At 46.9% G+C, this 12,700-nt stretch overlaps 1 protein-coding gene across 1 annotated transcript; it reads right to left on the reverse strand.

Moving 5' to 3' along the window:
- Window positions 1–6,102: 6,102 nt before the first annotated feature.
- Window positions 6,103–8,577, reverse strand: LOC134675807 (uncharacterized). Its single transcript, XM_063534104.1, has 2 exons — window positions 7,224–8,577; window positions 6,103–6,237 (listed from the first exon to the last, which is right to left on the reverse strand). Exons 1-2 carry the CDS (start codon window positions 8,346–8,348, stop codon window positions 6,133–6,135), a joined length of 1,230 nt encoding a protein of 409 aa, XP_063390174.1. The 5' UTR covers window positions 8,349–8,577; the 3' UTR covers window positions 6,103–6,132.
- Between the last annotated feature and the right edge of the window lie 4,123 nt (window positions 8,578–12,700).

Below are 12,700 nucleotides of genomic sequence, written 5' to 3' on the forward strand. Positions count from 1 at the left end.
TCATTTGAAAGAGCTCAATTAGCACATTTCAAATATATAAATATTGTTAGCTTTTGCACCCGGCTTTGCTTGCATGCACCATATAAAACATTAATTTATCGGTTAGGTAATTCGAACTATGAATCTACAAGCGCTCTGGATTCTATCCGCGTGTTACGCGACTACGGCGATACAAGAAGGTTTTTGCAAAAGAAATTTGTTTGGCCGCTATACCTACATGGTGTTTTTTTAATGTCCTGCAACATTTTATAACGTGAATAGGTATAGAAGTCCTGACCAGCCAAAATGTATGAAACAGTCAATTTTTTTACAAGATACGTACGCGTTCCGAAGACGGGCGCCTTCGGCGCCCTCGTACTAAAAGTGTCGGGCGTAGCCCGACGTACGCGTTCCAAAGCCGGGCGCCCTCGGCGCCCTCATACTATAAGAGTCGGGCGGAACCCGACGTACGCGTTCCACAGCCGGGCGCCTTCGGCGCCCTCATACTAAAAGAGTCGGGCGTAGCCCGACGTACGCGTTCCGAAGCCGAGCGCCTTCGGCGCCCTCATACTGAAAGTGTCGGGCGTAGACCGACGTACGCGTTCCAAAGCTGGGCGCCTTCGGCGCCCTCATACTAAAAGAGTCGGGCTTAACCCGACGTACGCGCTCCAAAGCCGGGCGCCTTCGGCGCCCTCATACTAAAAGAGTCGGGCGTAGCCCGACGTACGCGTTTCAAAGCCGGGCGCCTTCAGCGCCCTCATACTAAAAGAATCGGGCGTAGCCCGACGTACGCGTTTCAAAGCCGGGCGCCTTCGGCGCCCTCATACTAAAAGTGTCGGGCGTAGACCGACGTACGCGTTCCAAAGCTGGGCGCCTTCGGCGCCCTCATACTAAAAGAGTCGGGCTTAACCCGACGTACGCGCTCCAAAGCCGGGCGCCTTCGGCGCCCTCATACTAAAAGAGTCGGGCGTAGCCCGACGTACGCGTTGCAATGCCGGGCGCCTTCGGCGCCCTCATACTAAAAGAGTCGGGCGGAGCCCGACGTACGCGTTCCAAAGCCGGGCGCCTTCGGCGCCCTCATACTAAAAGAGTCGGGCGTAGCCCGACGTACGCGTTCCAAAGCCGGGCGCCTTCGGCGCCCTCATACTTAAAGAGTCGGGCGTAGCCCGACGTACGCGTTCCGAAGCCGAGCGCCTTCGGCGCCCTCATACTGAAAGTGTCGGGCGTAGACCGACGTACGCGTTCCAAAGCTGGGCGCCTTCGGCGCCCTCATACTAAAAGAGTCGGGCTTAACCCGACGTACGCGCTCCAAAGCCGGGCGCCTTCGGCGCCCTCATACTTAAAGAGTCGGGCGTAGCCCGACGTACGCGTTTCAAAGCCGGGCGCCTTCAGCGCCCTCATACTAAAAGAATCGGGCGTAGCCCGACGTACGCGTTTCAAAGCCGGGCGCCTTCGGCGCCCTCATACTAAAAGTGTCGGGCGTAGCCCGACGACATACGCGTTTCAATGCCGGGCGCCTTCGGCGCCATCATACTAAAAGTGTCGGGCGTAGCCCGACGTACGCGTTGCAATGCCGGGCGCCTTCGGCGCCCTCATACTAAAAGAGTCGGGTGGAGCCCGACGTACGCGTTCCAAAGCCGGGCGCCTTCGGCGCCCTCATACTAAAAGAGTCGGGCGTAGCCCGACGTACGCGTTCCTAAGCCGGGCGCCTTCGGCGCCCTCATACTTAAAGAGTCGGGCAGAGCCCGACGTACGCGTTCCGAAGCCGGGCGCCTTCGGCGACCTCATACTAAAAGAGTCGGGCCTAGCCCGACGTACGCGTTCCGAAGCCGGGCGCCTTCGGCGCCCTCATACTAAAAGTGTCGGGCGTAGCCCGACGTACGCGTTCCAAAGCCGGGCGCCTTCGGCGCCCTCATACTAAAAGAGTCGGGCAGAGCCCGACGTACGCGTTCCGAAGCCGGGCGCCTTCGGCGCCCTCATACTGAAAGTGTCGGGCGTAGCCCGACGTACGCGTTCCAAAGCCGGGCGCCTTCGGCGCCCTCATACTAAAAGTGTCGGGCGTAGCCCGACGTACGCGTTGCAATGCCGGGCGCCTTCGGCGCCCTCATACTAAAAGAGTCGGGCGGAGCCCGACGTACGCGTTCCAAAGCCGGGCGCCTTCGGCGCCCTCATACTAAAAGAGTCGGGCGTAGCCCGACGTACGCGTTCCAAAGCCGGGCGCCTTTGGCGCCCTCATACTTAAAGAGTCGGGCGTAGCCCGACGTACGCGTTCCGAAGCCGAGCGCCTTCGGCGCCCTCATACTGAAAGTGTCGGGCGTAGACCGACGTTACGCGTTCCAAAGCTGGGCGCCTTCGGCGCCCTCATACTAAAAGAGTCGGGCTTAACCCGACGTACGCGCTCCAAAGCCGGGCGCCTTCGGCGCCCTCATACTAAAAGAGTCGGGCGTAGCCCGACGTACGCGTTTCAAAGCCGGGCGCCTTCAGCGCCCTCATACTAAAAGAATCGGGCGTAGCCCGACGTACGCGTTTCAAAGCCGGGCGCCTACGGCGCCCTCATACTAAAAGTGTCGGGCGTAGCCCGACGACATACGCGTTCCAATGCCGGGCGCCTTCGGCGCCATCATACTAAAAGTGTCGGGCGTAGCCCGACGTACGCGTTGCAATGCCGGGCGCCTTCGGCGCCCTCATACTAAAAGAGTCGGGCGGAGCCCGACGTACGCGTTCCAAAGCCGGGCGCCTTCGGCGCCCTCATACTAAAAGAGTCGGGCGTAGCCCGACGTACGCGTTCCAAAGCCGGGCGCCTTCGGCGCCCTCATACTTAAAGAGTCGGGCGTAGCCCGACGTACGCGTTCCGAAGCCGAGCGCCTTCGGCGCCCTCATACTGAAAGTGTCGGGCGTAGACCGACGTACGCGTTCCAAAGCTGGGCGCCTTCGGCGCCCTCATACTAAAAGAGTCGGGCTTAACCCGACGTACGCGCTCCAAAGCCGGGCGCCTTCGGCGCCCTCATACTTAAAGAGTCGGGCGTAGCCCGACGTACGCGTTTCAAAGCCGGGCGCCTTCAGCGCCCTCATACTAAAAGAATCGGGCGTAGCCCGACGTACGCGTTTCAAAGCCGGGCGCCTTCGGCGCCCTCATACTAAAAGTGTCGGGCGTAGCCCGACGACATACGCGTTCCAATGCCGGGCGCCTTCGGCGCCATCATACTAAAAGTGTCGGGCGTAGCCCGACGTACGCGTTGCAATGCCGGGCGCCTTCGGCGCCCTCATACTAAAAGAGTCGGGTGGAGCCCGACGTACGCGTTCCAAAGCCGGGCGCCTTCGGCGCCCTCATACTAAAAGAGTCGGGCGTAGCCCGACGTACGCGTTCCAAAGCCGGGCGCCTTCGGCGCCCTCATACTTAAAGAGTCGGGCAGAGCCCGACGTACGCGTTCCGAAGCCGGGCGCCTTCGGCGACCTCATACTAAAAGAGTCGGGCCTAGCCCGACGTACGCGTTCCGAAGCCGGGCGCCTTCGGCGCCCTCATACTAAAAGTGTCGGGCGTAGCCCGACGTACGCGTTCCAAAGCCGGGCGCCTTCGGCGCCCTCATACTAAAAGAGTCGGGCAGAGCCCGACGTACGCGTTCCGAAGCCGGGCGCCTTCGGCGCCCTCATACTGAAAGTGTCGGGCGTAGCCCGACGTACGCGTTGCAATGCCGGGCGCCTTCGGCGCCCTCATACTAAAAGAGTCGGGCGGAGCCCGACGTACGCGTTCCAAAGCCGGGCGCCTTCGGCGCCCTCATACTAAAAGAGTCGGGCGTAGCCCGACGTACGCGTTCCAAAGCCGGGCGCCTTTGGCGCCCTCATACTTAAAGAGTCGGGCGTAGCCCGACGTACGCGTTCCGAAGCCGAGCGCCTTCGGCGCCCTCATACTGAAAGTGTCGGGCGTAGACCGACGTACGCGTTCCAAAGCTGGGCGCCTTCGGCGCCCTCATACTAAAAGAGTCGGGCTTAACCCGACGTACGCGCTCCAAAGCCGGGCGCCTTCGGCGCCCTCATACTAAAAGAGTCGGGCGTAGCCCGACGTACGCGTTTCAAAGCCGGGCGCCTTCAGCGCCCTCATACTAAAAGAATCGGGCGTAGCCCGACGTACGCGTTTCAAAGCCGGGCGCCTACGGCGCCCTCATACTAAAAGTGTCGGGCGTAGCCCGACGACATACGCGTTCCAATGCCGGGCGCCTTCGGCGCCATCATACTAAAAGTGTCGGGCGTAGCCCGACGTACGCGTCGCAATGCCGGGCGCCTTCGGCGCCCTCATACTAAAAGAGTCGGGCGGAGCCCGACGTACGCGTTCCAAAGCCGGGCGCCTTCGGCGCCCTCATACTAAAAGAGTCGGGCGTAGCCCGACGTACGCGTTCCAAAGCCGGGCGCCTTCGGCGCCCTCATACTTAAAGAGTCGGGCAGAGCCCGACGTACGCGTTCCGAAGCCGGGCGCCTTCGGCGACCTCATACTAAAAGAGTCGGGCCTAGCCCGACGTACGCGTTCCGAAGCTGGGCGCCTTCGGCGCCCTCATACTGAAAGTGTCGGGCGTAGCCCGACGTACGCATTCCAAAGTCGGGCGCCTTCGGCGCCCTCATACTAAAAGTGTCGGGCGTAGCCCGACGTACGCGTTCCAAAGCCGGGCGCCTTCGGCGCCCTCATACTAAAAGAGTCGGGCAGAGCCCGACGTACGCGTTCCGAAGCCGGGCGCCTTCGGCGCCCTCATACTGAAAGTGTCGGGCGTAGCCCGACGTACGCGTTCCAAAGCCGGGCGCCTTCGGCGCCCTCATACTAAAAGAGTCGGGCGGAGCCCGACGTACGCGTTCCAAAGCCGGGCGCCTTCGGCGCCCTCATACTAAAAGTGTCGGGCGTAGCCCGACGTACGCGTTCCAAAGCCGGGCGCCGAAGGCGCCCTCATACTAAAAGAGTCGGGCGGAGCCCGACGTACGCGTTCCGAAGCCGGGCGCCTTCGGCGACCTCATACTAAAAGAGTCGGGCGTAGCCCGACGTACGCGTTCCGAAGCCGGGCGCCTTCGGCGCCCTCATACTACTGCGTGCATTTCTGTACTGAGGACGCTTTCGCAAAAGTAATATAAAGTGACTTCAAAAAGTTAGTAACGAAATCATGACCCCAAAATTAATTAAATAAAAAATAAGTTCAAAAACTAAAACCCGACTAGTGCAAATCGCGCTCTAAAAAGTATGAAACAAGATAGAATTCTTATTTGAAATTAATATCAAGCAGGAAATATTTTAAATGTTACCATTTTTTTATATAAAAAATACAACGTAATATAATTTACTAAATTTTTATATATTTACAGAGGTTCAGAGGATCGCCGTGGTCGTATGCCACGATTATAAACTTAAAAGTAATATGGCATACGACCACGGCTATCCTCTGAACCTCTGTAAATATATAAAAATTTAGTAAATTATATTACGTTGTATTTTTTATATAAAAAAAATGGTAACATTTAAAATATTTCCTGCTTGATATTAATTTCAAATAAGAATTCTATCTTGTTTCATACTTTTTAGAGCGCGATTTGCAGTAGTCGGGTTTTAGTTTTTGAACTTATTAGCATTAGAAAGATCTTCGCAGAAGTAAGCTTGTGGTCCCAAATCCGGCACTTTTAGCGGTAATAATTTGAAGTATATATGTATTGACCATGCTACATTAGATAATTCAATAAATAATTATTAACAATTAACGAGCCTGATAAAAACTGCACACTTGCTTCTGTGGAGTTCTTTCTAATGCCAAAAAAAACGAACTATAACAAATAGTGAAGTCATAACAACTTTAGATGCATTTCATTTATTTACAAACGAATTTATTAATTTAAATAAGTTAATAACAAACCAAATAATTTACTAATAACAATAACACGATAATAATACTTTTATGTCAAAATCTACCAGTGACTTTCAAGTCTTATTTGCTAAGGCCCCCCCCCACATCTGGCGTCTTTCGAGCGTCGGCGAGTACAATTCTATGGCCGACGTCGACGCAACGTCGACGCAGCGTCGACGCAACTGCGCAGCGACGTCATTTTCCATAGCGCTGGACCGACGCCGACGCTCAAAAGACGCCAGATGTGGGGGGGCCTTAAACCAATTTCCTAATTAATTGTTTAAATGAATGATTGACACTGCAGCCTGTCCTTCAGTCGGAGGAGTCTTTTGTAAATACAGAGCTTGTTGGATGTGAAGGTCTTCTTCAGGCGGTCCACATTGTCCTGAAATTATATTATTTTAAATGTAGTAGTTGCAGTTTGCAATATCAACCTTAATGTCTAGGCAAGAAGATTTCAATTCTAATAACAGACTTGGTTGTTTATTAACATTCAAGGACAATTGTTCCCTTTCCCCCTTATTCATAAACGTCTTCTAAAGTTGACAAGCCGATAATAGTCGTTTGTCCCTTTCCATCATACCAATACTTCAGAAAGGGACAAACGATTATTAGCTTGTCAACTTTGGTAGACGTTTATGAATAAGGGGGTTTATATGTTTCGATAAGGTAACCGTGCTGGCGAAAGAAAAGTTTGTGCTTCAGCAAAAACCGGGCAAGTGCGAGTCGGACTCGCGCACGAAGGATTCCGTACCATACTGCAAAAAAAAAAACAAAAAAAAAGCCAAAAAAAAAACGGTCACCCATCCAAGTACTGACCACTCCCGACGTTGCTTAACTTTGGTCAAAAATCACGTTTGTTCTATGGGAGCCCCACTTAAATCTTTATTTTATTCTGTTTTTAGTATTTGTTGTTATAGCGGCAACAGAAATACATCATCTGTGAAAATTTCAACTGTGTAGCTATCACGGTTCGTGAGATACAGCCTGGTGACGGACGGACGGACGGACGGACGGACGGACGGACGAACGGACGGACGGACGGACGGACGGACGAACGGACGGACGGACGGACGGACGGACAGCGAAGTCTTAGTAATAGGGTCCCGTTTTACCCTTTGGGTACGGAACCCTAAAAAAGTATGGGAGGCTATCGAAATCAGTTGTCATTCAAATTTTAACTGTGATTGTGGGTGGTCAGTGCCTCAGAGCTGGAAAACTGTTTTGGGTACTACATCAGTGGACAGTATGAACTAACCATTGTAAGGGACAGAAGATAGAATTTTTACTCTTTCTAGATGAAAATGTCACTGTAGATGTAGATGGAAATGTTGATTCAACACCAAACCTGAAGTTACGTCACATACTTACATTAGGAAAGAAGTCATATTCAAATACGAATATCTCAAAAAACGTGGCAGCAACAATGACTGGTCCAGATTTTCTCTCGCAAACATCTAGTTGTACCGCATACTTCCCATCCGGCAACGTACCGAGTCTCTCAAAAATTGGTGTAACCTTATACTTTTGGCTTGACAGACGATACAGTAATATCTCACTATTCCTTGTCCCGATCAAAACTATATCTCCGTAAAAGAATAGTGCAGTTATTGGAGGAAACTCTAAGTACAAATGCTTATATGTGTCTGTTTCTATTTTGAATAAAATCCGTGAATAACAAACATAGTTTTTGTCGTTGATAGCTGTTATATGTTTAACCTGCTTTAGCCATTCTGGAGGTACTGCGATTGGTTTGACAGAATCTAGCTGTTCATTTACAATGGTTACTATATTTCCACAATCAGTAAAGATGTATATAATATTGTTGTTATACTGCATAACTTTTATATCATAGTCGCAATGTAGAATCAATTTTGAGGACAGATTTTCATGGCCTAAATCGCATTTAAAAATGTCTCGGTTATTAAAGAAGTACATAGCATTCTCAGCTAAAACGAAGTTGTCAGCTTTAAAAAACGCCTCAGACATGAAGTTTGGATTGGAAACAGATCTCTGTATTAAAAGTCCAGATTTAATCAAGATGGCCGAAGCACAATCATTATGCGCAACTTTCAGGCAGTTTTTCTCAGGTACTACTACAGGTATGTTTTTCATTGTATTCATATCGTAAAGCACAACTCCTCGGGCGTCTTTTAACGGTAAAATTCCATTATCAATCTCCAATGCGTGACATTTATCGTGCAGAGAAAAATTATAAAACTCCCTCGTTTTACTCTCAATTTTCGAAATGTTTGACCATGTTTTTAGGTTCTTGTAGATGTGGTACCAGCTGGTATCTTTTCCGGACTTTCTTCTCGCAATCATAGAGGAATGTTTGAATTCTTTCTTGCAACATTCCTGCCAAAGTAAGTCTGTGCCATCGATTATTTCTTTCCAATTTTTACTCACTCTTCGGCATATTCCAATCGTGCAGCCATCTGCTTTAGATAGTATTTCAAGGAAAGATTCTAACGGCAGATCATTTATGTGGATCATTTCTTGTTTTTGTGGATATTTTTACTAAATTGTTTAACCAAATCTATGTCATGTTTTCACCACAGAAACACTTTATTTGCCGATCAATTTCACTACTTTCCCTTTACAAAACTTTAGTAAAGATAGAATTCTAAGCACAGAAACTGAATTTAAACAATATCAAGTCTAAAATGCAGAAAAATTGTATTGTTTACTTTTTTATCTAATCACTTGACGTTCACGGACTCGTGATTTTGACATTCAGCTGGTTAGGTTGGCAGCACTCAGCTATTTAAGACAAAGTTTCATACGTTGATTATTTGTTAAGGTGTAACTAGATTTTTAAAATTAATATTTTCAAAATGAATCAAGCCTTGATTTTTATGATTGTTACTATTACTGAAAACCTAAAAACCATATTTCTAATATGAATACGAGATGAATACTGTACATTAGTAACAACATGTAGGTAGACGTCGTACTAGTTCAGGTAGCAACCAACAGATGGCATTTTTCATACTGCTTTATTCAGTTATGCAGGAATGTCCTTTAAAGGATAGTATAGTTTGTCAAGCCATTTCCGTCAGTAGAAAAAACCGGGCAAGTGCGAGTCGGACTCGCGCACGAAGGGTTCCGTACCACAATGCAAAAAAAAAACAAAAAAAGCAAAAAAAAACCGGGCAAGTGCGAGTCGGACTCGCTCACGAAGGGTTCCGTACCATAATGCAAAAAAAAAAACAAAAAAAAAGCAAAAAAAAACGGTATCCAAGTACTGACCATTCCCGACGTTGCTTAACTTTGGTCAAAAATCACGTTTGTTGTATGGGAGCCCCATTTAAATCTTTATTTTATTCTGTTTTTAGTATTTGTTGTTATAGCGGCAACAGAAATACATCATCTGTGAAAATTTCAACTTTCTAGCTATCACGGTTCGTGAGATACAGCCTGGTGACAGACGGACAGACGGACGGACGGACGGACGGACGGACGGACGGACGGACAGCGAAGTCTTAGTAATAGGGTCCCGTTTTACCCTTTGGGTACGGAACCCTAAAAACGGTCACCCATCCAAGTACTGACCACTCCCGACGTTGCTTAACTTTGGTCAAAAATCACGTTTGTTGTATGGGAGCCCCATTTAAATCTTTATTTTATTCTGTTTTTAGTATTTGTTGTTATAGCGGCAACAGAAATACATCATCTGTGAAAATTTCAACTGTCTAGCTATCACGGTTCGTGAGATACAGCCTGGTGACAGACGGACGGACGGACGGACGGGCGGACGGACGGACAGCGAAGTCTTAGTAATAGGGTCCCGTTTTACCCTTTGGGTACGGAACCCTAAAAAGCGGCAATTTAAAAAAAGGCGAAGGCTTACCGTCTTATAAAAAAAAAAATTTTTGCGCCTTTTTCTACTGACAAATTTGTTTGACAGGACTATGACTAAGCTTACGGCGTCAGGCGCAATGTAATTTGTTAGCAAAAGAAGGTCAGTTCGGAGGGTCTACCACGAAAATCCAAAATCGAAAATTCGCTATCCGCCTCCCAACCGCTCGAATATGCAAGAGTGATACTTACAGAGGCAAATAACGAAATCCTTTATGCATAGGTACTTATTAGAGACATAAAGGCAGATCAAAGACAGATAAGGATAATTATTTCAAAGTTCGCGCAGATTTGAGCAATGTAACAAGACTGTTAGTTGCGGAATTTTTCCAAAAAGTTGGCAAAGTTCTTGATATTTGAGATCCTCGTGGCGCCCACCATACAATATTATAGCCAAGGAAGTTATAATCTTGTCGTATTTTCAATTGGGTTGAATTTCATTTGTTAGAAAATTCTACGAGACAAATGAAATGCTACTTACTTTGTCTTTAATTAAGGTTGACATTGCATCGAAACTGAGTGTACATCCTAATGTACATTGGGCGGCACGAGGATATATGAGATTTCCGTATGGACATGGCGCTTCAGAAAGCAGGCGATGATTCAACAATCTTCGTCCCTAAAGGGTCACAAAGTTAACTCTTAAAGGAAGTTCATAATGTCTCATTGTTCGTATTGTTCGTGTTTAATTTATTGCACATCCCTAGGTTAACTAATAGATGAGCGTCCATAATTGTACGGCAAAATAGTTCTTAACGTCTATAGAATTAGGTCGATATTCAGACAAGGAACCCTTGACTCCCTTGTATCTTTTGTTAAAGGGTCTAAGCCTCTGAGGTTACTGACCTGAGCCTTTGATTAGCCAGTCATTTCATAGTTTCTACAAAATTACTAGAATTATGATAAAGTCTCTGCAAACTAATTTGTCAGAAGAAATAAGCGAGAAAATTTTCTACTGACTAATTGATTTGCCAGGTTATACCTAGTCGTTCCAGTGGCGGATTTGCAGTATTTGCCGCTCTAGGCCCCAGGCCCTGTAGCCACCCCTTTCGCAGCATCTACTGGGATCCTATATCGTCGCATAATTGATTGTCCTAATGTAATGTTACGCATAAAACTCATTTCGCATAATTATTATTGTACTGAAAATATTAATATTGCTGAAAAATTATAACACAAACCTAACCTAACCTACCCTATTCTACACAACCTATGCGAAATATTTTCGAAAATACTTTCTGTTTCAGCTGGAGAAAAAATATATGAAGAGTTTTACCCAGCATCGACCAGCGGTGGAACAAAAATGGGTTTTGATAACATTAAAGTTTTTTCTTTTTTGATATGTTATTGTAAGCATGTTAAATAACATTCATGTAAAAAGTTAGAAAATTTTAGGTGGAGCGTTCGGCCATATTTAAATTTTCAATTTTTGCTAAATAACTATGTAAATATAAAATTAAAGTTACAAAAAACTTTAACATATTCAATAACACTTTAATTTATTCACAATATTCGGTTTTTAGAAATCTGGAACAGCTGCTTTCTGGTGAACGTAAAAACAGGAATTATTATGTAAATACAGAATTAGAGTAGCTGATATTGCAAAATTACGATATTATCTATCAACTTAGTATACATGTAAAAAGTTAGAAATGTAGACAATGTGCTTGTCTAGATATTGATTTCTCGTTAAGCAGTATAGCCAATATTGAATTAAAGTTTGTAGAGTTAATATTACACGGTCATAATAAAGATCTTACTTCTCACACAAAAGATTAGAAATATAAAATCACGGCGACACTAAATACTGATACGTAAGTATGCATTCCGAGCTTATATTAAGTTACATTTCAAACGCGCGGCGTTTGCGCGCGCCGCGCTGTGCGCCGTGGCAGGAGGCAGCGATCGACGGTCGCGGGCTAGCGGTTAGCGCGGTGCCCTTAAAAATACGCAAAGCGTTTATAAAATTATTATCAATGGTAAATAGTTATTTACACAGTACACTAATGGAAACTTACCTTCCCTTATTTATTTCTATATGTACTAGGGATTGCCCGCGGTTTCGTTTACGTAGAATTCGTTATCGTGTTAAGTATAGAAATAATAGATACATTTGAAAATTATTTTAGGTGCATTGTCATACAGATAACTACCCTTGTTAAAGTATTCTTCAAATTCAATACACAGGTGTCATTTCAATATAATTTTGCTTAATTTGGCGCTTTTAGGTTATAAATGACTAGCGACATACATTTTATAAGAGCGATCATCTCCGATAATATTTACTTTATCATAAAATCAATTTCAAACTAACGTTATTCAATATTTATCATTTTAAAGTCAATATTACCAACCAACTGATCCAATTTACCTACGGTAACAACTCAAAATTTGCATCAAATTAAATGCCACTTTTCTTATCCGTTTCGAACAATCAAGAGGGCCTTTACGAGCTGATGTGGTGAAAATTTTATTTAACCTTCGTCCCTTGAAACCTTCACTACGCTCAAGGTTCAACTTTACGAACCACTCGCTCCGCTCGTGGTTCAATTTTAGAATGTTTGAATTTGTGAATGTGCTTGCTGCCTCGCACAGCCAAACTGTGAAATGAACTGTCCGATACGACCTTCAAACCTTCAAAGACCCCCATCTTAAAGGTCGGCAACGTGCTTGCAACCCTTCTGGTGTTGCGGGTGTCCATGGGCGGCGGTAATCGCTAACCACCAGGTGATCCGTCTGCTCCTTTGCCTCCTATTTAATAAAAAAAATTGTTTCGCTTGTTTGGGTATCAATATTAGCACGAGCGGTTAATCAACAACTTTTCCCCTTGTAAAACAAATAAATAAGGTAGGTGAGGTGCAGGCATATGAGGCCCGGCGGGTAACAAGGCCCAGCATTCAAAAATAGCAGTTGCTCCCTATTATTCCCAATTATTCTGAATTTGTACTTGTTGCTAAGAAGGCCCACTGTCAGTGCAGGTAAAAAGG

Source organism: Cydia fagiglandana, chromosome 23 (genome assembly GCF_963556715.1).
Source record: "Cydia fagiglandana chromosome 23, ilCydFagi1.1, whole genome shotgun sequence".
Classification (NCBI taxonomy): Eukaryota; Metazoa; Arthropoda; class Insecta; order Lepidoptera; family Tortricidae; genus Cydia; species Cydia fagiglandana.

Excerpts from the sequence above, each read along its gene's own strand:
- LOC134675807 (XM_063534104.1), bottom strand. The coding sequence starts at position 8,348 with ATGATCCACATAAATGATCTGCCGTTAGAATCTTTCCTTGAAATACTA. Across the intron at positions 6,238-7,223 it reads AATATGACTTCTTTCCTAAT|GACAATGTGGACCGCCTGAA; the intron begins GTAAGTATGTGA and ends ATATAATTTCAG.